Source organism: Sphaeramia orbicularis, chromosome 5 (genome assembly GCF_902148855.1).
Source record: "Sphaeramia orbicularis chromosome 5, fSphaOr1.1, whole genome shotgun sequence".
Classification (NCBI taxonomy): Eukaryota; Metazoa; Chordata; class Actinopteri; order Kurtiformes; family Apogonidae; genus Sphaeramia; species Sphaeramia orbicularis.
In genome coordinates, this window is record NC_043961.1 from 17,306,281 (window position 1) to 17,331,235 (window position 24,955).

General features: G+C 37.3%; 2 protein-coding genes across 2 annotated transcripts; one reads left to right on the top strand and one right to left on the bottom strand.

Moving 5' to 3' along the window:
* Window positions 1-2,090: 2,090 nt before the first annotated feature.
* LOC115419422 (protein SSUH2 homolog) lies at window positions 2,091-14,354 on the bottom strand. The gene is made up of 12 exons (XM_030134186.1): window positions 14,251-14,354; window positions 9,966-10,046; window positions 9,819-9,894; window positions 8,731-8,860; window positions 7,817-7,877; window positions 6,094-6,215; window positions 5,960-6,019; window positions 5,570-5,652; window positions 5,314-5,406; window positions 4,454-4,559; window positions 3,461-3,568; window positions 2,091-2,858 (listed from the first exon to the last, which is right to left on the bottom strand). Exons 1-12 carry the CDS (start codon window positions 14,261-14,263, stop codon window positions 2,721-2,723), a joined length of 1,071 nt encoding a protein of 356 aa, XP_029990046.1. The 5' UTR covers window positions 14,264-14,354; the 3' UTR covers window positions 2,091-2,720.
* Window positions 14,355-19,729: 5,375 nt separating this feature from the next.
* On the top strand, window positions 19,730-22,705 carry LOC115419507 (scavenger receptor cysteine-rich type 1 protein M130-like). Its single transcript, XM_030134322.1, has 6 exons — window positions 19,730-19,869; window positions 20,058-20,090; window positions 20,761-21,075; window positions 21,161-21,463; window positions 21,766-22,062; window positions 22,413-22,705. The coding sequence occupies exons 1-6, from the start codon at window positions 19,740-19,742 to the stop codon at window positions 22,547-22,549; spliced, it is 1,215 nt and encodes a 404-aa protein (XP_029990182.1). The 5' UTR covers window positions 19,730-19,739; the 3' UTR covers window positions 22,550-22,705.
* The last annotated feature ends 2,250 nt before the right edge of the window (window positions 22,706-24,955 follow it).

Consider the following 24,955-nt stretch of genomic DNA (forward strand, 5'->3'; position numbering starts at 1 on the left):
AAATGAAATTAACTGTTGATCTGACACCAGAAAGAACTGGAACCTTATCTGTATTGATAATTTCTTCCCTGCTACTTCTTATTATACTTGAATGGAGCAACTGTAGCACACAATAATTTCCCCCTGGGATTAATAAAGTATCCTGGTTCTGATTCTGAAAAATCGACTTTAATGTGAAAAACTTGGATTCATCGATGCAAAGCAGTTTTTCTGAAGTTTGTGAATGAGTCCAGAATCCAGGTGTTTACATGAACATGTGAGGAGTTGGGAGGAAAGAGTGTGAAAAACCTGACCAGAACATGACCCCAAATCCACCCAAGCATGAGCCAAACAACCAGAAATCCACCAAAACATGAACCAAAAATGACCTGAAATCCGCTCAAACCTGACCAGAACACGACACCAACTCCACCTGAACCCGAGCAAAACACCACTCAAAACCCGACCAATCACGACCTGACCTTTCATCTCTGTTTGTGCAGTGACTCATGCTGCCTTCAGGGGCTGCTGGGAAGATGAACCTTTCCACTTGTGAATTCTAAATTACCAGTGCGTTGTGTTCAAGTGCTTTTGTTGTAGTTAAATGAAACATGGCCAACACACACACACAATTTATGACGAACTAATACTCGGGTAAAACAGTTTTGGACGTGTTCATTCATCTGATACAGCCTTTTTAAATTTTTTTTATACATCTTTTTTTTTTGTGTATGTTATAAATGTGCAAAATCATCTGCTAACGGCAGCACAACATTCATAAAAAAGCTCAATCTGTACTGTAGTCAGCTTTTTGTATATTTTAGTAGTGATTAGTGGTATGTTAGTAATATTTGTATATTTAATATTTTATCTCTGTAGTTTTTGTATTTTGCCAATATTTCTCAGTATTTTGTATCATATTTTATACAGTCTTCTTTTGCACTTTAGTGTTTGCTGCTAAACTGATTTTCATCGTTCCTGCAACAATGATAATAACGATCTATTCTATTCTATTCTATTCTATTCTATTCTATTCTATTCTATTCTATTCTATTCTATTCATAAATCCCTCATTGCCCTCCACATGTTGAAAAGGTCAAAGGTTATTTTCATCTCATGGATCTAAATTTTTTTTCCCCAGTTCTCCAGATGAAAATACAACATAAGGGGGTGTCCATTTGCAATTTTCCAGTTTGTAACCAGTATTTACCATAATTCCAATAGCACATGATGGCAGCATCAGACCTGATCCATGAATAGATCCAGTAATAATCACTGTATTGTGTTTCTACATCTGAACATACTCATCTGTCCACAGGTTCAACTGGACCGTTTCACTACTCCTAAACATTTAAGGCAAATAACAGATCAGTGATTAGAAAACCATCTGATATTGGTCACTGGTGAATGGACGGAGGTCCTTTCAGTCTTGGCATCCTATGAGGTGGACTGACCAAAGACCAGGGTCTGATGAGGCTCGTGGTTGGACATCATTGTCAAAACACTTGACTTTTATATAGAGTTTTTTGGATTTTTTTTTTTTTGCTTAAGTAATGGATTGCTGCTCTACTCTTTAGTTTTGTTGTTATAAAGCTTTGTTGTTAGTTTTCCTGCAAAAACACTTATATGTAAATACATTATATGGCCAAAAGTATGTGGACACGTTGAATTCAGGTGTTTCTTTTCTAACAGGGGTCTGGGATACAAAACAATAACGGCAAATGTCATAATATAGATTTATATTGGGATAAATATCATTTCGTTAAATTTTTATATTTGCCTCAAAATGCCTCAGAGATGGTTTTACTTTCTAAAAACCATCTTTACCTCCACCAGGAGGTATTGTGATCGCTTTGCTTTGTGTGTTTGCGTATTTGTTTGTTTGTTAGCACGATAACTCAAAAAGTTATGGACGGATTTTCAGGAAATTTTCAGGAAATGTTGATACTGGCACAAGGAATAACTGATTAAATTGTGGTGGTGATTGAAGGAAGGGTGTGGGGGGGGCAGATCTGTCTTGGTGGTGGTCTGTGCTCTCCGAGTGCTTTTCTTGTTTACTTTTTAATTTCTCTCAAAATTGATTTAGTTTTTTTGTTTTTTTATTCATGATTATAATTTTAAATGTTCTACCTCTAAATTTCTAAAATATTTTTCATGCTCTGACTATAATAATAATTTTCTTCCTGAACTAACCATCTACTTTCTTCACGTCCCCCTGAGGAAAAACAATATCCCATTAAACTTTAAGGAAAAAATCATATTTTTATCTCAAATCATCATGAGCAGGACATCTTACAGCTGTAGACATAATGTGTCCCAATACTTTTGTCCATATAGTTTATAAACATTAATTCATAAACGTACATATTAAAACAAGTCCACTTCTAAACAAACATTCAACAGATCTCTGATTTCTGTAGTATGGTTACGTTCATGCTGTACTCATTAATTCTATCAATATACCCTTGTTTTTTATCATTATTTTTTTTGTTATATTTTTCTGTAATTGACCATTTCTGCCTTTATATTGAGTGTTATTTTCATAAAGCACCTTATATCTCAGGGTTTTAAAGGCACCATGCTAATACTCTTTATGTTTTATCTTTAATGCAATACTGGGTTTTAATTGTGTCTGTTCTCTACGGGTCATAATTTATAAAGGGATGGACAGCACTTTGTAGATAATCAAACAGTGAACATCTGAAGGTAAATACGTTTGTTGTCGTCAACGTGCGTCGCGTCTACATGACGACGCAGCAACAGGTCGCTGGGTAATCACCGCTGACTTGGTGCTCGTTGCCATAGACGTAGTAGACATGAGTGTCTCCTTTCCATTTGTAGTTGACCTTGGTGATGGGGATGAGCTCCACTGTCTGCCTCTGAACACACGCGTGCACACACACACACACACACACACACACAAAAACACATATAAACCATCAGCTCCAATTTTCCTAATGAAAACGGACTCGACGGGTCCAGACCTGGACAGACCAGGTCCAAGCAGCCAGAGTCCGTCTACACATAACATTAACAAGGGCTGGATCAAACATCTGACTGATAAAATAAACACAATATCAACGGACGTTTTTTCTCATCAGATCGACTTGATGCGACTGTGTTTTATCCTGATACTGAAAATAGACAGAATAAGAATGAAAATTGAAATGATTCATGTTTCAAGTTGGATCTAATGTTGTGAAAAACAGTGTCAAAATGAACAAAATAAAAAACAAAACACTAAAAAATATGAAAAAATAATCAATGAAATGAAATAAAAAATAAACAAATAATCAATGAAATTAACATAATAATCAATAAAAAGAACAAAAATGAAAATGTCTCCTGATCTGATCTTGGTATACCAGACCCTCAGACACCTCTGACACCTCTGACCTTTATGACCCCTCTGACCCCTCTGACCCCTCTGACCCCTCTGACCCCCCTGCCCCCATCTCCAGGTGTCTGTGGTGGTCTTTACCTGCTGCAGGATCCTGGAGGTCTGGGCATACTTGCTCTGGTGATCTCTGATCAGCCTCTCCGATGCCTCAGCAATGACCGGGTTTGGGAACCCGACCAGAGGGTAGAGCTGGAGACAGATCCAGGGTCAGTTTGTGTTGGATTAAAGGTCAGTGTGAATTCATGCATGTGTTCAGGGTTTCAATCAGAATTGATGAACTCTGAACTTTACATCTTTACATCCAGACATAACATCAGCCTTTTACGACACTTCTGTTTCTGTCTTGTTTTATCTTTATCTTCTTTTAATTTTCCATCTCTCTCACTGACTGCACTCTGCTGCTCTCTGCTCCACCCACTTCCACTCCTCCCCATCAGGCAATGCAGGCCTCTAGCCTAATGTGTTATAGACCAACCGAAAGAACCCAATCTCAGCTAGAAGAGGATGTTTGGATTTTGTCAATAGCGTGAACGGTTCATTTGAATGACGGTGAATGAAAGGTGTGGCGCTGGAGACACAAACGTCTTAAAGGGTTAACACTGTTTTTATTTTTTGTTAAAGGATCAAACCATGGCTTGTTGTACGTTTTATAAGTCTATTATCACAATTAAGACTTAAATGAAAAATAATTTGACATCTATCATGATAATGATGGTTACTGACCGATGTCAAAATAATTCTCACTATAACATTTTCAGCCACTAAAATAATACAGTTGTAATTGTATCAGTTATTGTGAAACTTTGGCCTCGAAATAATTGATATAATAATGACAGTTTGCATCAGGAAAAATCTGATTAGTTGTTGAGTATTATCCCTGTAAAATCCCCATCCATCCTGATCTGAGACCAGTTGATGAACCGTGATTTTCTCTTCCATCTAATCACATAATTTCACCAGTGAAATTGAAGACTTGCGGTGAAACGCTGCCCCCTCTGGACACAGAAGGAGGTGATTACTGCATTCTCGTATTACATATTGTACATTTAATGTGATGAAAGTGTGTGTTTGTACCAGGTACTGGCTGTTCTTGAACAGTTCTTTTCCAGTCACTGAGTGAAGATCTGCCACGTTCAGACCAGAGTTCTGCTCCACAACATGGTCCTCCACATTATTAACCCTGAATGTTAACACACAGTCACAAACAGGTCAGACCGTTGGCCACTACAGGCTCTACAAACACAATGAATCATCCAAAGCAGGGGTGTTAAATTCAGGTGTTTCTTTTCTAACAGCGGTCTTGGATACAAAACAATAATAATAAATGTCATAATATAGTTTATATTGGGATAAATATCATTGCATTGGTTAGTTTGGTTTCAATTGTTATCTTTGCTTCTAAAATGCCTCAGAGATGGTTTTGACTTAATTCTCTCAACACTGATTTTTTTTTATCCATGAATATGATTTTAAATGTTGTACCTCTAAATTTCTAAAATATTTGTCATGCTCTGACTGTAAATAATAATTATCTACCACAACTAACAATCTACTTTCTTCACGTTTCACTGAGGAAGAAAAATCTCCCATTAAACTTCAAGGAAATATTGATGTTTATAAACTATATGGACATAAATATTGGTACACATCATTTCTACAGCTGTAAGATGTCCCGTTCATGATGATTTGACACATAAACATCAATATTAATCATCAATATATTTATCCCAATATAAAACTATATTATGACATTTGTCATTATTGTTTTGTAACCCAGACCCCTGTTAGAAAAGAAACACCTGAATTCAACAGGTCCACATACATTTGTCCATTTGTGTGCGACTTAGGTAATTATACTATGAGGAAAACAATATGTACCTGAACACACTTGGATCACAGCAGTACTGCAGTATCTGTTAGTATTCTTTACTCACCACTCCACTTTCAGTTGGATGTAGGCCAGCAGCTGTCGTTTTCCTTTACATGTGTCACATGCCATTGTTCCTCGACCGTCACATTTGTCACACCTGTGCACACAGAGGTCAAAGGTCAACACTCCGACTGATCCGGTGATAAGTCAGTGTTCTTTTCATAAAGTCCATCCATGGTTTCTAATATTCCTCAAATTTGTCATGTTCTAGTCTCAATGCAAATATGAGATAAGTCCATGTTCTGCTCTGTCAGCCATACCTTTCTTGACCCGAACCGCGGCAATGTCCACATTGTGTTTCAATGCCAGTTGTTCCAGAACCGCGACACTGCCAACACTCTTTCTAAACGCAAACAAATACAGAAACAACACATCAGTAACACAGAAAAACACAGAAAACAAATAAGAATACTCATAAAAGATATGAAATACAAAGAAACAATACAAAAAATATAAAACCCACAGAGACATATGAGATAAACACACATAAAAACATATGAGACACACAAAATCACACAACAGAACATCGAAAATCTAACATTAAAAACATAAATAAAAGACTAAGATGTATATAATTACACATAAAATCACACATGAACATGTTTAATCATCCTCCTGACGATCAATAAATGAACCAATTGGTTACTTACATGTCCGCCATGACATGCGCCACATGGTTGCACCCCAGAGGCGTGGCAGGTGTTGCAGTCCTACGAACACAAACACATGGTCAGAGGCCTGCGTTCTGATTGGCTGCCAGCTCTAACTCCCTACAACCATTCACCTTGATAGATGAGGTGTAAGGCACGCGGATCTCCTGTGTGTGATTGGTAAACATTGTGGGGGGCGTGGCCTGGACCTCCCATGGCCGGGGGGCGGGCTGAGTGTAGAAGTCAGCGGGCTCACCTGCCAATCACAGCACAAAGACACCTGTCAATCAAATGTCTGTGAGGGTCCTGCCTCCACACACACAAGGCAGGTTCAGGGAACACGTTAATCAGAGGCTTCTGAATCGCACAAGGTTCTTCAAATCCCTAAAACCCATTCACTATGAGGCAGAGGAGACTCGGCTGAATGTTCTCAGATATATTTTATGTAGCTTTGATCAAAAATGTGTGAGAGAAACCTATGTAAAGGAGTGAGTTTCCTGGATTTGAACACAAACATCTGATTTATTATCGGGTTTAACGGTCAACAGGATGGAACTCCTGCCACTTTGAAGATCATAGTTCAGGTTCTGTGAGTCACTGGGCTTTGGTCGAAACATCGTCTGAAAGAGAATGAATGCGGCTACATCTGTGATAAATATGGTGAATTGGATGCAAAGGCCCTGTCACACCTTGACGATTTAATCAGTGTATGGCGGCGTATGAAAAATTTGGCAAATACACTAGTGTACATCGAATAAGTTATGGGTAAGTTTGGTGTAAGTTAAGCATTGTTTCTTAAGCATTTCTAACCTATGAGTAATGTGTTTTGAACCTATGTAAAACTTATGTTGAGCTTATCTCCAATGCATATTAACGTAGACATATTTGCTGTGTTCTGGACGACCTCTTTTCACCTCTTCCAGACACAAAGCGTTTCAGCACCTCTCCTCTGGACAGCGACAGCAGAAGATAATAGGGAAGAGGGATGATAGAGCCACATGTGTCTTAGGAGCCTTTTTATTGTCTACAATACAGACAACAAGCTGAGCTGTTGTTAGTATAAGTTATCTATATGTTATCGAAACATTCTATGTAAGCTTTGTATACGCCCACAATTTAAAAAATAAAACACAAAACATTGATAGTTCAGCTTATGCAAACGTTTAGAGACATTTTGATAGGTTGGCATACGCTGCCTAAATCATCAAGCTGTGCAAGGGCCTGAAGTCCCTGGGCTTTGGTCGTCACATCGTCTGAAAGAGGACAAATGCAGCTACATCTGTGATAAATATGGTGAACTGGATGTTAAGGGACTCAGAGTAACAGCAGGTTGAACAGACAAGTTTTGAATATTTCCCTCTAGTGAAGCCATCCTCCATTATAAACGCAGAAACTGAATCAAAAAAGTGTGATTTCAGAAACTCGGGACTAGATCCAAATACTGATCAACACCAAGACAGTCTAAAGTCTGAAGATCTGTTTAAAGATTCCACCATGTTTCTTCTATGATGAAGTAACATGGCTCTAAAGATGAGCAGGTATGAACATTTTATCATCTTCACATTAGAAATGAATGGGAGATTTTTCATGGTGTTTTCATAATTTTTCTGTAATTCACCTCCACAGAGATGTTAAAAATGAAGGAGTTGACATTGATTTTTAACAGGTTTCCTCTCTCGTTTTGTGGATTTCATTAACAAACCCCCCTAAAAAACTGAGGGATTCAACTCATTGAGACAAAAAATTAGAAAAATTCAATGAAAAATTTCAGCTTTAACTTGTGCCTTTACAGTCATGTTTTGCATCAGGAAAAATAAACCCATAGAATTTACCTAAACTGTTCGACTTTGTTTTTACCTTCATGAGGTTTTTGGGCCCATTCAGTCGACCTGGACTCAGTAAACGTCTCCAGTCGGTACTAAACAACAAAAAACAAACAAACAAATAAATAAAAAAAGCCTCATGCACTATGAGACAGGCAAGGACTTTATCTCTAGTTTCTAAAAAAAAAAAATCTACAAATAAAGCTGTGGTGTTTGTGTGATTATTAAAGATAATTTTACACAACATCCAATAACAAGAAGAAGTTCAAGTCATGGATGAAAAGACTGAAGTTCTGCTTCAAATCTGACTGAGAAGTAAAACTTGGACTGTGAACTGATTTTAAACATGATGTGAGTTTAATGATCAGCAGAGTCTGGTTCTGAGAAAGTCAACACTGAGAACCTTCATTAGATCCAGAAAAAGGTCATTATTTGTCCTCAGTGTTTGAGTTTGAGTGTTGAATTTAACACAGCAACGGTGAAATAATCATCAGAAAATAACTGTCAATGACTGCAACATTAACGCTGATATGAAATACCACAGGTGTTAAATTAGACATAATGAAAATGAGACTGAAAAAATAAACAAAAACAAAGTAGTCAATAAAAAAGTGAACAGAATAATTAACAAAGCAAATTAAAATGAACAAAATAATCAATAAAGTCGATTAAAATTAATGCAAAATGTACAAAAATGAATGACATAATAAATATGACAAAAAGAAAATGAAAAAATTAGCTAAAATGAACAAAATGAACAAAAATAATCTAAATACTGAACAAAATAATCAATTAAATTATACTTTTGGATGTAAACCTAAGTAATGTTTTTTCTTCTAAATCTAAATGTGGGACATTGTCTCAGGACGTGGGTCAAACCTGGTCAGACTACTGATTAAGTATGAAGTGATAGCTGATCGATCAGTCAGTGACTGTGTGATTGATCACCCTGTAGGTGTTGAACGGCTGCATGTTGGTGATGACTCCATCCTCCGCAGGTTTTTTACTCCAGCAGCAGTTTGCCGACGCAAACTCCTTGAAGGCCTTCTGAGCATCGTCCTCCGACAGAGACGGGATGCTGAAACAGGGACACACATGGCACGGCTGATTGGCTGCTCGGAACAAGCCCCGCCCACCCAACTGTCACACACTGCTATGAATGGTGTTGTTAAAAATAACAGGAATCCAGACGCTGGGTGATGCAGCTACAAATGTTAGCGATGATCAATAATTATCATGATTAAGGTCAAATCATTGTTTCTTTAATCCAAATCCTGAGTCAGAACACCCCTGGTCTGGGTCCGGACTAGTCTGTTTACATGCAGGAGTTGATCCACTTTAATCCCATTATCTGGGAGTGTACATCCCACTATTAGAATTTTGATTTCAGTCCAGCGAACATGGTTATATGGACCTTTAAAAGTCCAGTTTTAGCTGGACTAATGCAATAATTTTTTTTAAGTGTCATGGAAATGTACTGATAGTTAAAGATGAAAATAAGTGAAGAAGACATAAAAGACACAAAAATCTAAATGGAAAAAAAGCAACAAGACAAAAATGACAAAGACACAAGAAAGTACACGTGACAAAAGTGACATAAAACATCATAAAAACCAAAAAAAAAAAATTAATGCAAAAACTGCAAGAAGACAAAAAAAAAGTTCTAAAAGATGAAAAAACATAAAAACAGTTGTACAAAAATAAACACAAGACAAAACCATTGGAAAAAAGCAATTAGATGAAAATAACGAAAAAGGCACAACAAAACGAAAACACTGCAAAAGATGTAATGTGACATTAAGTCATTTAGTCAAATTCAAGAGGTGGAAGCAGGTGGACATTTAACGTCACATGACAGGAAGGGGCGTGTCTGAAGTGTGGTCTCGCCTCCTAGTCGTACCATATCTTTGTGTTCATTTAGTCATTTTGTTAAAACCATAATGAATCAATGTTGACTCAGATATTTCGTTTCCTTCTTCTACATGTTTTTATGATGTGATGTTTACCTTACGTGTCCATAATGAGGTCAGTCTTACCTCCAGTCAGCGGGGGCGGGGCCAGGTTGGGGCGGGGCTACAGGCTCCAGCGGTACGGGAGGGGGCAGGTATCCTCCTGTAATGGCAACAACAGAGTCACACCTGTCGTTGTGACACCTGCAGGGTTGTCGGTTCCATTCCTCTTACCTCCTCCTGCCACAGTGCCTTCGTACCCGGGGACGGTCCCAAACATGTCAGCGGGCGGGGCAGTGGGGGGCGGGTACACAACTGAAATGACAACAGGAAACAGCTTTTATTAAGGACACCTCTGGGGGCTGGACTTTTCCTGTTACTATGACAACACTATATGTCTATGTGAAAAAGTTCAAATAAAATTTAAAAAAACAAAAATAATACAAATAGGACATAAAACAGTCAACAAGATGGAACAGAAGGACCTAGAGGTAAAAGGTTGGTTCATATAATGAGTCTGTACTTGTGTATTTTTACTGCATTTACTTAGTTGAATCAGTACTTTTCTTTTCCCAGAGTATTGGTTCGTCTCCGGAAGTAAACAATGTGTGGATCGTCAGTTTTCTGCCACCTCAGATGGGTCAGTGAATGCCTCACGTGTCTCAGATTAGCTCAGAGATTCTTTTGGTTTATTTATATCGACTCAACCCCAGTGGCCCTAGAGGAATTTAAAATGGCCTCAACTGAGCTGCGGGCCGCCAGTTGATCACACCTGCTGCAGTCAGACAAATCAGGCTGCGAAGAAGCGTCAAGATGTCACTCTATCCGTGAGCTGTGATTGGCTGTTTTCACATCAGACGGATTGTCTCTTGGTTCTAACAGCAGAATCTCATTCAGATTCAGAATCAGAAACTGAGTCTCATGTTACACTGACGAAGTAAACACGACGAGATGAAAACGTAAAGGACACAACAAGGCAACAACATTAAACATGCAACGAGAAAAAAAAATACAAAAGACACAACAAGATGAAAATGAAATAAATGATGCAACGAGGCAACAACATACAAGAGATGTAAAAGATGCAACAAGACATAGCCTAAAGGATAAAAAACAAAAGAATAAGTAAACAGTGTAAACACACAACACGCGGTTAAAGATGCAGCAAAACATAAACTATGCAAAAGTAGCGGCATTGTACCCATGGTGCCATTGTACAATAGTGCCCTCCCGTGGTGCAACATCAGGACACGCGTCGGACACGCATCGGACAAACACGCCAGACACAGAACGCCCATTATAGTAGGATGCATAATACAATGACAATGACACAAAAGACACAAGAAAACAACAAGATGGAACAAAATGAAAACTATGCTAGGACATGTTTTGAGTTAATTACTGCATTGACACTGTATCAAAATAAAAAATTTTAAAAATCTATTTTCATTTTAGAGATATATTTAAAGATTATATTAACATAAATCATCTTCCAGATTTAACTAACTTTAGAGATTTTTAGCTAATGTTAGCTTATGCTACTTTCAATATTAGCTGGTTTCAAGCTAATGAAAAGCTTTTTGTCAACATCCAACTATCTCCTTAATCTATTTTTAAGTATATTTAAGTTAATTAATCTTAATTTTCAGATTTTGTGACAGTTTATGTGTAGATTTTCTAATTTTATCAGTCAAATTTGTGTGAATATTTATTGAGACATTTAACTTTGACAATAACAAAAGGCTAAATTAGCTAGTTAGCTAATGTTAGCTGCTATCTATCGATTGATCGATGTACAACAACTATAAACAGGACCCAATGGAGGACACGGTTGGAGACGGTCTAGCGTTGTTGTGTGGATGTATTTAGTAAAATGCAGGTTTAAGAATGAAGAACAGCTGATTCATTCATTTGGAGCTGACTGTTTCTTTAATATTCAGTCCAGGTTAAATGATACGGAGCCCCTTTGGTGACATGTGAGGGAAAAATATTAATGCGTGGCCACGAGTTACTAATGTGTGGGCACGAATTACAAATGCCCCATACTAAAACCCCATGCCTTATCGCAAGTGTTTGAAGTATATCAACGGTAGTTCATACCAAGGTGAAAATAAAATGAATTCAAACTGAGGTGTTCCATGTTGGTAAGAGTATCAAATCGGTGTGCTACGCTATACAGCAATCTCATTGGTGAATTGTCTTGTGGTCATGCATTATTAACATGTGGCCACGCGTTATTTTTTTTCTCACATATCACCAAAGGGGCTCCGTAAAATGATGTGTTTCAGATTTTACTGGGATTTTATATGATTCTTCTACATGACACGACCTGATGAGATTATCTATTACAGAACAAACAAGTTTCAACCTGAGAAGAAAATGAGTCCACCACATTAAAATAATACAATCACACAGAAGTTGTGCTTTAGTTTGACACCGACATCACATTTTACTGATTTTTGTTAAAACGCAATTGGAAGATGGAAATGTTTCTGCTAAATTTATTATAAAATAATGTTAATGATTGCAATATTGGCTGAAATGTTCTGTTTTAACTGAAATGTGCTGTGTGTCAGAAGGTCTGCACTGTACAGAAGTGTCCTGTGGGAATGCATGCGTAAACCCTGGCAGACGAAGCCCAGGGCCACAGGACTCATGGTTCAGGTTTCAGGAGGACCTTCTGAGATCTGCAGGATGTTGGATGATCTGAGTGTTTCAGTCGTAAACGCTGACATTCACACACGGTTGTATTTTGTGTCCAACTCAACTCGTCCTGATGATGAGGATGAAGAGACAAGTTCAGACTCAGGTCTCAAAGGGTTTAACCCTTTAACCCCTAAGACATGATTCCAGGTAAAGGTGCTGCTGTGAACTGTTGTCTATTTCAGTGTCATAAAAGCTGCTGTGAGTATGTGCTTGTGTTCCTTTTCTTCAGTGGTTTTGTTTTACTGTATGTTTTAGGGTCAAAACAGGGTGGAATAACAGAAAAAGACAAAGAAAGAAACTGAAGTTTGACAGGTTTTTACTAAATAAGACACTCAGAATGTAAATCAATAATAGATTTAGGATGTTGAACATAAACTGTGAATTGGAATACACTGAACAACAAGTATTTGTTATTCAACGCCATTTGATCGCGTGTCAGTTTATGTCAAGATCTCTGGTTCACATAACTGTCACCCCTAATGCTCAGTGCGTGATATCTGACGCATTGATTCAGGTTGGACAGGGGGCTAATAACAGTGTGAACATATGCAGAAAGTTTATAATGGGTACAGATAACATGCCAATTAAAGAGGGCATGTATATTTACACGAGTCATGATATCACGTTGGAATTTCGGCCCAGTAAATTTTGTTTTGGGCTCTTTTTTTATTCCTGAATCAGTCCAGCTGCTTTTTGGAATCTGGTAAAACTCCAAAAAGTGTCATGGTCAAAACTCACTAAAAACACAGTTAAAAAAAACATGAAGTAAAATCACATGTCAAACAACAGGAAAAAAAACACACACACAAGGAAAAGTTTGTAAAAAAAAAAAAAAAAGAAAAAAAACAAAGAAGCCAAAACCGTCTATTTTTATGGTGAGTCGGTCTCACTCACTGCTCTTTTTTACCCCCCATTACACAGGCGGGGGGGGGGGGGGGGTACTGAGCATGCTCAGATGTCTATGGAAAGAACAAGGTCTATTATTCAATTAGCATGTTTAAACATTTTTCTTATTGAGCAAACGGTTGAATTTATATGAATATTTAAAATAACTCATACATTCAGAACACTCACCACAGACATGCCAGAGGTTAAAGGGTTAAATGGAAAGGAGACATGTTGTAGCACAAACATCTGGACTTCTACTGCTTTAACACAAAAGGTCTGCTGTGAACCAACAAACAACCACAACACGGACTCACAACCAGAGGACCTACACAAACCTGAGGAAACAACACAAACTGATCCCATGATGCATTTGGTTTGTGTTGTGTAACATTTATGTACACAGTTAAGCCAGAATGTGGAGACAAAGTTAATATTACGTTAAAGTTTGTCAGGCTTTCAGTGACTGAGGCCTAGAAACACTTTACATTAGATCCACTTTTATTAAAGCAAATTATGCAATAAGTAGATATTAAAATATTATTAAAGTAAAAGACATTGAACTGAAGGTGATCAATTTAGCCTATTGCACTTTTTACTGCAAAATTGACTTTATCAGTAAATTATGGATCACCAATCAATAAGGAACTGGTCATTGATTCTGCATCACATTGATTTTAATCTGATTCAATAGTTCATTGATCCGAGTCAAATGGCGGCTGATCAGTTATTAAAGGTCCTGATATCAGTTATTGATCAGTTGATTGCCTCTGAAACAAAGCCGTCAATCACAGGTTTTAACTCGGTTTCCCATGAAGCCTCTGTGGATTCCACATGGATCATTAAAGCGGATCAGACCCGGACCCGGACCCAGACCCAGACCAGGACCAGGACCCGGACTCAATAGCTCTGTGTTTGGTGTTTTTACCTGCGCTGTTCATCCTGTTGATCGATGTTCGATCCAAACAAACTGATCACTTTTGCACAGGTCCCGTTTTTCCGTTGCACTCCACGAGAACGCGCACGGACACGCCGCCGCTGCAGCTCGATGATGCCACCGCTGCGTCAAACCACGGACCCACTTCCGGTCTGACTTCCAAAATAACAGCACCAGGTCCAGGCTCTGGGAATAGGTCCTGGGTCAGAATCTAGTGCCAGGTCTAGGATCCAGATCCAGGATCCAGATGGAGAATTTGACCCCATTTACTGCTGATTCATGACATACAATGACAATAACAAAAAGACTATAAACAATAAGACCAAACAAAATGAAAACGATGTTAAGATATGTCTTGAGTTTGTTACTGCCTTCACAGAGTTATTGTAGAATAGAAATTAAAAAGCTATTTTGATTTTAGAGAGACATTTAAAGATTATATTAACATTAATCATCTTCCATCTTAACTAACTTTAGAGAGTTTGTAGCTAATGTTAGCTAATACTACTTTCAATATTAGCTGGTTTCAAGCTAATGATATGTCAACAACCAATTATTTTGTTTATCTAATTTTAACCATATTTAAGTATATTAATCTTAACTTTAAGATTTTGTGACACTTTTAGTTTATGTGTAGGTTTTCTATTTTTGTCAGTCAAATTTTTGTGAATGTTTGTTGAAACATTAAACTTTGACAATAAAAAAAAAGGCTAAATTAGCTAGTTAGCTAATGTTAGTTGCTGTCTGTCTGTCTGTCTGTCTATCTAACTGTAATTCAGACAATAACTTTGAGACTGACATTAAAATGAGGATTAAATATAAGAAAGTTTACCATGTTCACAGTAAAATGTGATCAAATCACATCAGAATATTGTCTGTCTTGGTTTTGTCTTTTTAATTCTATATATATTAAAGACCTTCTTTTAGTCTCTTCTGAGGAAGGTTCAGGTTGACGTTCATTTACAGCAGTCTGAAAGTTTCATACACAATTGCCTATTCAAAGGTCTTCCATAGAACATGAACAAATGGAACAAGGAATTATACAAATAAAACACTGACAACAAACAACACAAACTACACATAGTATAATACATACATTCATGCATTCATACACAACTTACATTAGACATAATCAATCATCTTAAATCAGATTTACTGAGGTTTACAGTCATTTTATTGAATGAAGACAAATATTCATCAGGATGGTGAAGCTTTTATTTTGTCATAATGACGCGCTACTTTCTGTATTGGGTCTTTGTCAGCTTTACACCTGGAATGTGGCCTAGAATGTGGACCACGCCCCAGTTTGATCCAGATCACAGGGCTCAGCTGTAAAAAAAAAAAAAAAAAAAAGGGGGAAAAAATAAAAAATTGCACACACACATATCTGCAGGGTGGACAAAGGAATGCAGGACACATAAACACTGAAAGAACCAGGACCAGAACTAGGGGCAAAGACAGCATCCGGTCCAGGGACAGGCCCAGGATTAGAACAAGGGACAGGACAACAAATAAGAACCAGAACTGGCAATAGAACCAGGGTCAGAACCAGGACTAAAACCAGAGCGAAGAACAAAACAAGAATCAGACCTAGCTCCAGGACTGTGGACCAGAACCTGAACCAGAACCCTCGTGCCCTCAGTTACCTGTAGACCCCTCCCCTGAGGTGTGTTGGAGGTGTGTCTTTGGCGTGTTGGGACTTTCTCCACATGCATTTTTGGGAGGTCACAGCTGCTCTGAGGATCGGGTCACATTTCAGGTTCATGTTCCCTCTTACAAAAAAAAAAAAAAAAAAAAAAAAAAGGAAAAAAAATGAATCACTGAGATTCATCCAAGTAAACCTGTTACAGCCGTTAATTACAACTCAACCTCAGGTGTTTTTCAGAGGAAAACAGGTGTGTTCCTGTGTAAAAGGTATGGCTGTTAAAATTAATGCATTAACGCGGATTAATCCATCCTCATGATTAATCTGATTAAAAATTTTAACACAATTAACCCATCTGCAGCACAGAATGACTTTGAATGTCTCTGCCAATGCATTTGGGTCAGTTTGTCCAAGTAGAGCTACCGTCGTGCATGAACAAATGGACAGTTGATCCAGTAGTGACAGGCAGCAGAACCAACCCTTAAAGATGGAAGACACTAAACAGCGCGTTGGACCTCTGGATGGAGATATGAGGACAAAAAAAACAAGAAGGAACAGTTGACCGACATCAAGTATTATGCACACTCTGCAGGAAGGAGTTTTCTTGCCCAGCTTGTGACAAACCTGTTAAGTGCAAATATATTCCCTTCTTTCTTGAGTCTGTTTGCTCATGCAAAATGAAACGTGATTAATATAGATTGAAAAGAATGATATTTAATCGTGATTAATCAAAATTAATCCACAGCAACCCTGTGATTAATCTGATTTTAAAAAATTTAATTGTTTGACAGCATTAGTAAAAAGTTTAGACAAACAACATCAAACTCAGTCAAACTCTAGTCCTCATTCACCCCAATGTCATCAATATTGGTTCAGACCAGTAAAATAATAACAGTGAAAAAAATTCAAATGACATTATGAAAATATTTACATCTATAAACTACTCTTCAAAAAATGTGAATAATATGAACAACCTGAAATTTCTCCAGAAAAATAAGTGCAGCTTTAACAATATTCTGCCTCAATTTATCATTTACACATGTACAGATCACGGTGGATCTACAAATATACAAAACATTTAATAACAGGCAGAATATTGGTACAATTACACCTACTTCTCTTAAGAAATTTCTGGTTGAAATGAGACAATTCAGGCATTTTATTGTGAAAAGATAGTTTGTAAATGTAAACATTTTCATGTAATTTTGCTTTTTTTTTTTTTTTTACACTAAAACAAACTGAAAATTTTGGAGTTGTCATTATTTATAGGTTCTTATGATAGTATTTTACTATCAGACCAATTGAATGTGGATTAGTCCAGTAAAATACTATTATAATAACCTATAAATAATGACAACTACAAAATGTTGTTTTTGTTTTAGAGTTAAAAAAAGACAAAAAAAAAAGAAGTTAAATTACATAGAAATGTTTGCACTTACAAATTGTCCTTTCACAAAAAATACAAATAACCTGATATTTCTTAGCAAAAATCAGTGTAATTGTACCAATATTCTGTCTGTTGCTAAATGTTTTGTGTATTTGTAGATCCACTGTGATCTGTAAGTCGTAACCTAATGTACATGTGGAAATGACAAACTGAGGCAGAATATTGTTAAAATTTCAAGTATTTTTCTGATAAAAATTTCAGGTTATTCACGTTATTCTTGTTTTTTACAGGATAGTTTTCATTTTATTTTGTAACATTTTTCACCCTAAAACATAGAGAAAAGTTTGGAGTTGTCACTATTTATGGGTCATTCTGTTATTATTTAACTGGTCTGATCCACTTTAGATCATAAAGGTCTGAATGTCCTGAACTAAAATGAGTTTAACATCATTAAATGATAATATCTTCAGTGTAATTTTTGCATTTTACAAATTCATCCCTTTTGTTTTCAAGTTTTTTCATTCACATTGTCACATAAATATTCCATTTTGTTTTTTTCTTCTGATGTTCAAAAATCATCCTTGCGTGGTGTATCTGTAAGTTTATCCATTTATGTATGTTCCCTCTGTTAAATGCACCTTATTTCACTGTAATGATCTGTAGATGCTTGGTAAAAACCATAAACATCCTGTAAGAGCTTCTGTTAATAAAAACACATCTTCAAACTATAAATAAATAAATAAATACTCCATTATCTAGACTGAATATTGTGAAACCAGAGTCTGAATAAATAAAAGGACTAAATTCAGAGACTAGAGGTACATTTTACTCATTACTTCTTAACCTGACTCTGATGGCATTTTATTCTCATTGCTTGTTTTATTTTGCATCTGTTGCTTCACATCTTTCTCAATTATTAAGTTTTTCCCTTGTGTGTTTTTCTTGTCCAAAAAATGGTTTGTGTGTCTGCATCAACATAAATACACAGTTTTTAAATGACTTTTTCAGGTTTTTCAAGAATCGTTTGCTTTTCAAAGAGATGTCCGATGTTCTGCAGATACATTGTGAAGTTTTGTGGTCAGTGTGTCGAGTTAAAAAAAAACCTATGAAACACACAGATAGTTTCAAAGATCAGAATCTAAAAATTAATGTCCATCTTCTGCCACGAGGTCCTCATCACCATAGCAACCAGAAACCACAGGAAGTGAGTGCTGGGTGTTGATTGGCTGAAAGTCTTTCCATTCTGTCATCAAGATCAGAAAAGAGATGGAAATAGTTGGTAAAACACACGCATGCCAGCAATGTTTCTTCTGATTGGTTCAGAAAAGAGAGACACAAATTTATCAAAAGTTTCAAACAGCCCACATCAAATGTGATTCAATTAAAGACAAGTCATGTGTCTGAAACTGACAACAACACATATTAACCCATAAAGACCCAGTGCTGCTTTTAAGTCCCAACATAGTTTTTCTCTATAATCTTTCTTAAGTGATTTATCATCATTTATTATAATATTATCCTCTACATTGTGCATTTTTTTCAGAAAATCAGATGTTTTCCTATATTTAATAATTGATAATGTGGATGTTCATAAAGCTTGGATTAAAGTTGAGGGTTTTTATATCAGAAAGAGGAAAACTGAAGAAAAAGTGACTTTGTCAGCAAATTTCTTTCTAATATATCCTCTGTATTTTCTACTTTTTTGGTGTAAATATTTTTTCTTATATTTAATTCACTGATCATATAGATGTTCATTAAAGCAAACAAAAGAAAAAATGACTTTTTCCAGTAAAATCTCTCATTACCTGAACATAAACCCAGTGTTTCCATCCACCGTCACTGGTCCAACTCTATGGGTTTTACTGGTGAAACGTTTTAAATTATTCATCCATTTTGTTCATTTTATTAATTACTTTGGCTGTTTTTGTTCATTTTGTTGCTTTTCCCCCCATGTTAAGTATTATTTTGTAGATTTAAGTCCTCTTTGTTCATGTTGATAATTCAACAACCTGTTAATGTTGTTGTTCTATTAAGACATTTAAGGTTGTTCTTTTTTTTTTTTTTTTTTTTTTTTGTGAATGGATTGGTTGTAAATGTAAACATTTCATGTAATTTTTTTTTTTTTTTTTTTTTTACACAAAAACAAAGACAAAATTCTGTAGTTGTCATTATTTCTGGGTTTTTATTATATCAGTTTACTGGTCTGACCCACTTTACATCATATTGGTCTGTATGTGGAACCTGAACTAAAATGATTTTGACACCATTGCTTGTTAATATCTTCAGTTGTAATTTTTACATTTACATATTACTTCCACAGGTCTGATTGGACCCTTGGCCGGTTTTGGCCACAGGCCACATGTTTGACATCTGTGTCCTAAGGTTCATGTTGGCGTTTGGTACATGTAAACTACAGTGATGATGATGAGATAAGACTGAGGGCGGGACATGACTCGAGCCCTGATAAAAGATGACAACAAAGACACAGTAAAGAGGGCGACACAGAAGAGACGAGCATCGACCTGGACATGGACCACATTGTCCTGGTGGTGGTCTGAGCCGTCTGTCTGGACAACAGGTAAGACTCGTGCTGGACAGACACAGAGCTCAAAAACTTGTTTAGGACCCGGGTTATGTCTTGTTACATTTTTTCCTTGTGTGGATGATGATGATGATGATGATGATGATGATGATGATGATGATGATGATGATGACAACGACAATGATGATGATGGTGGTGAGGTCTTTTCTGTTTTTTGTCTGCAGGGCTCCTGGCTGAAAACAAAAACAACCAAACAGGTAAAAATATATAGATGAATAAATAAAGGTGGACACCATCACAGTTTATGTTACAACTTAACATTTTCTGAATGCCACAGTGCGTCTGTTTTGTATAAATAAAGGGTTCACACTGCAGAGCCTGAACCTCTGAAATGCAAAACCTAATGTTTGTCATTATTTTCTAAGATTATGAATTGATTATCATTGATTTCAATGAAAGAAAGTATTCAAATACACACAATATAAACACATTTAGAATTTTATCAAAAATTCAAAGAATCTACAAATAAAAGTAGTGTGTTTCCATCCAGCTGTTTTAATTCGTATTTTCAGTTTGTTTATCACAAAATCAAGTGAAAACACTGAAATTTGAAGGATGCTTTGAAATTTGTCGTTAAAAAAACAGATGTAGTGAATAATTCTAGTTGTGTACATGACAGTAGATTAGTAAATGGATTTGGTTCAGACAAAAACATAAGTAGTAGTTTTGGTGAGTATAATGTATGTGATGAACATTTGTATGTTTTGTCATTTTATTCTGTAAATATTGCTGATTGTGGTGAAGCTGGAGCAGTGGCTGTAGTTAAAGGAGACCTGCTCATTCTCTGAGGACCCCACTGACCTCAGGCCGGTGGGCAGAGCCAGTCATCACTGTGATCTGAGCCATGTTTGACTTGTGTTTGTTCAGACCCTGTTGGTGTCAGACTGGTGGAGGAGCCAGTCACTGTGATGGTTCGGTCCAGGTGGAACACCGTGGGACAGTGGAGAGACATTGTAGACTCTACTCTTTATTCACTGTATCCCTGGAACCTGAAGGCAGCGGCTGTGATCTGTGGTCGACTGGACTGTGGCTCAGCTCTTTCTGTAAAGAGTCGACGTCATGTCTCAGCCAGTCCTCTGTGGTGGATCAACCCCCTCTGTATTCAGTCCACATCCACGCTGAAGAACTGTCTGACACTGGGGGACATGTTCAGCTCCTCCACCCTGGTCCTCACCTGTGCAGGTAACTCTACTGAAGACATCTGTGGTTTTTCCATGAGTCCAGTCCAGTGTGTTTTATCTGAACCGTGTCTCCCATGTGTCCACAGACTCTGTCAGACTGGTCCGTGGGTTCAGTCTGTGTTCAGGCAGACTGGAGGTCCGGTCTAACCAGTCCTGGTCCTCAGTGTGTGAAGAGGATTTGGACCTTAATGATGCCCAAGTGGTCTGTAGGGAGCTGGGCTGTGGGGCTCCTTCAGTCCTCCAGGGGGCGCTCTATGGAGAGGGAGAGGCTCCAATCTGGACCAGTAAGTTCCAGTGTGGAGGCAATGAGTCTGCTCTACTGGACTGTAGAAGGTCCAGCTCAGCAAAGACCTGCTCACCTGGAAAAGCTGCTGAACTCACGTGTGCAGGTACAAAGGGGGCGTGGCTTTGAAATTAGATTAGATTAGATTAGATTAGATTAGATTAGATTAGATTAGATTAGATTAGATTAGATTAGATTAGATTAGATTAGATTAGATTAGATTAGATTAGATTAGATTAGATTAGGTGTGAAAACAGACTTTATTGATCCCACAATGGGGAAATTCAGTGGTCAAGGCAGCAAGAGAGTAAAGTGCAAGAAAAAATGTGCATCATAAAGATAGTGGAAAAAACAACAATAACAATATGATGGTGCTTCTTTGACTCATTTGTTCATGTCTCCGCTCAGATCCAGTCCGGTTGGTGGGAAGACCCAGTCGCTGTGCTGGTACTGTAGAGATGGAAAACCAGAGACACTGGAGACCAGCAGGAACCTCAGACCACTGGAGTCTTCAGACTGGATCTGCTATGTGTCAGCAGCTGTGCTGTGGTTCAGCTGTTTCAGTGAAGAGAAGAACTGATTTTCCAGACAGACTAGTGTGGTTCATCTCATCTACCTGTGTGAAGTCAGCATCTGGACTCAGAGGCTGTTTAGCACTGAGTCATAAATACAATCATACATCTGCTCTGGAGGTGGTTTGTTCAGGTAAAACTAGACACAAACTGGACCTTAAACTGACCTGTTAATGACCAGCTGCTAGTTTCTAACGAGGTTTGGTTAATGACTATTTCGTTCATTTTACCTGTCGACTATAGTGTCAAATGTCATGTTTTGTCATATTCAGATCCCACATGAACCTTTGTAATTTGAACACTGACTCTGATTTTTTACCTATGAATCCCTTTTTAATGGCAGCTCATTGATAGATTCCTCCATGTTTTCATTGATCAGTATTGATCAGAACTCATCTGGATCAAACTCATTTTTTCTCACTGAGGATGATGCATTCTATGACCAGTTGTTTCTGATCCAATTACGTCCCTTTGTGTGAACAGATCTGCTGCTTCAGCCAATCATCTTCCTGTCTGACGGGGTGTCTGAGGCCTACCAACAGGGGTTTCGGCTGCTCATGGGCTCCAACTTCACCATCACATGCTCTGTTGAACCACAGTTCCCAGGAGGCTCCTTCTAGCTGACCTCTGACACCTCGAAGCCACAGAATCGCACCCTGCCAGCTGTCAGTCACTCAGCCCACTTCCTGTTCTCTGCTGCAGGCCACGCCCACTGAGGGGACTACACCTGTGTCTATCATGTGGGTGTTTTCAACCACAGCTTCTCCTCACCTCGGAGCCAAACCCTGTATCTCACCATCGCAGGTAACTCCTTGATAAGCAAACAATCACAATGCATCAGTGACAGTCACATGACCTGGTTCAACAACAGCCATAGGAATGAGGAGAACCACAATGTTAGACCTGATATCAGGGGAACATAGTCCAGTTGAACTTGAACCAACAAATATTCATTTAACCCATAAAGAACCAGAGCTTCTTTTGTATCAATTCCCAATCGAAATTTTCTCTATACTTAACATTTCTCAAGAGGTTTATCACCATTTATTATTATACAGTGTTTGTACAGATTTTTCAAGGTCAAATTCAAGCACTTTTTAAGCACTTTTAAGGGTCAAATTCAAATTTATCCAGCACAGTCCCTTATCGCTGGGGTCAAATACATATCTACAGAAATTCATATACTCATGATCATTTTTCTCACTTTTTATCACAACGATGTACAATGTATTATGCTATGAACATCTACAGCAAAACCTACACCAGCGGGAATGCTGATTGTACCAATATTCTGCCTGTTACTAAATGTTTTGTGTATTTCTAGATCCACTGTGATCTGTTGTAATGTACACGTGTTAATAATAAACTGAGGTAGAATATTGTTAAAATTGCACTTATTTTTCTTAGGCAATTTCCGTTAGCTAGGATAGTTTGTAGATGTCAACACTTTCATCATGCTCCTCCAGTGTGAGTTTGCTACTACTGTTTTTTAAATGGAGGTTTATGTTTTGGTTCAGCATTGAATGTGTTTTTTTATTGTTTCAGCCTCTGTGAATGAACTGATCATTAGGGTGGTGCTCATCATCCTCATCCTGGTCATATGCATCACCTCCATGTTCCTCCACTGTAAGGTATGTTTACATCTTCATCCAGTGGAGTTGATGGACTTTACACTGAGTCCCAACAGAACATATGAGTGTTGCTGTGTTTTTATAGGCCAATAGGGGCAGCTCAGACTGAAGGCTGCTCACCAAGACAATGGAAGGCTTCAAGACATTCAGATGTCCAGTGTTTTGATGTGAAGTTTTTGTGCTCAGTGTTTCGTCCATTCACTCCAGGAACACGGAGAAGGATGAGGCACATCCTTCCCATTTCTAATTGCACCAAGCAGGTTTCCCCCGGAAGAGCTGGAGGAGGTGTCTGGGGAGAGGGAAGTCTGGGCATCCCTGCTTAGACTGTACCCCCGCGACCTGGCCCCGGATAATGGATGGATGGAAGGGCCGGGATTTAGACTTGGTGAGGCCCCCCCACCTCTTTTGAATGACACCAGCTGGTCTCAGAAAGCTTTTATATATATATATATATATATATATATATATACTTTTTAATTATATGAAAAATTGAAAATATGTTACCTTTAAATTTTTATTGATAATATTTAATAATAAAGATCACAAAAATTATATTAGAGTCCTCTAAGTTACAGCTTAAAACATTTTCTTTCTTGATTTCGCAAAAGCAAAATAATTTGTGATCAAAAGATATGCAACACAACTTATTGCTTTGTATGCACATGATGCTAAGCACAATTCTTCTTGAGACATAGTTGCTCTCAGTTCATTTTTTATACTCTTTAGCTATGAAAATGATCTTTCTCCTGAACAATTTGTTGCCATCGGACATAGAAATAGTCATAATTTTGCTTCCACGTCACATCCCTCTGAAGCTTCCAAATCAACGAAAAATGAAACTTCTTACAACATAATTGTAGACTGTTACTTTCTCCTTAAATACAATATATCTGAGATAATTCCATGAATTATCTATAGGCTACTTACACAAGGATCATTGATACTAAATATTATATATCACCTATAATTCAGCTATCAAGTCAATACAATTATAGATGATTTACAAAATTTAAATTTTAAAACAACACATTGAGTAAAAACAAAAAATCTGGAATTTTTTTTGGTGACTACTGGATTGTGAGACCCTAAGCCTGTATATATTTAGCTTGCATTTAACATCTGGCATTGGTACCAGACTTAAATATGGTATTAGTAACAAGAAAATTGATTCCAAATGAGCTCAGGTCAAAAGTGGCTAACACAGAACATTAGAAACAAAAGATAGCCTCCAGATAAATATGTGGATTAGGCCTCATTATTCTCATTAGATACAAAGAACTCACATCAACAATGAACCCAGTATTAAAATTTATTTTGACTAAGTTCATTATTATCAAATAGGTTTGTTTTAGGTAGAAATGTATAAAATATTAACTCTGCTTACATCTATATGAA

Bases quoted from the DNA above. Each gene is read 5' to 3' on its own strand.
- LOC115419422 (XM_030134186.1), bottom strand. The intron at 6,216-7,816 runs GTAAAAACAAAG...TGTGATTGGCAG, and splicing joins GGCCCAAAAACCTCATGAAG to GTGAGCCCGCTGACTTCTAC. The intron at 2,859-3,460 runs GTAAAGACCACC...GCGTGTGTTCAG, and splicing joins CCTCCAGGATCCTGCAGCAG to AGGCAGACAGTGGAGCTCAT.
- LOC115419507 (XM_030134322.1), top strand. From the start codon at position 19,740: ATGACTCGAGCCCTGATAAAAGATGACAACAAAGACACAGTAAAGAGG. The intron at 20,091-20,760 runs GTAAAAATATAT...GTGTTTGTTCAG, and splicing joins AAACAAAAACAACCAAACAG to ACCCTGTTGGTGTCAGACTG. The intron at 21,076-21,160 runs GTAACTCTACTG...ATGTGTCCACAG, and splicing joins CCTGGTCCTCACCTGTGCAG to ACTCTGTCAGACTGGTCCGT.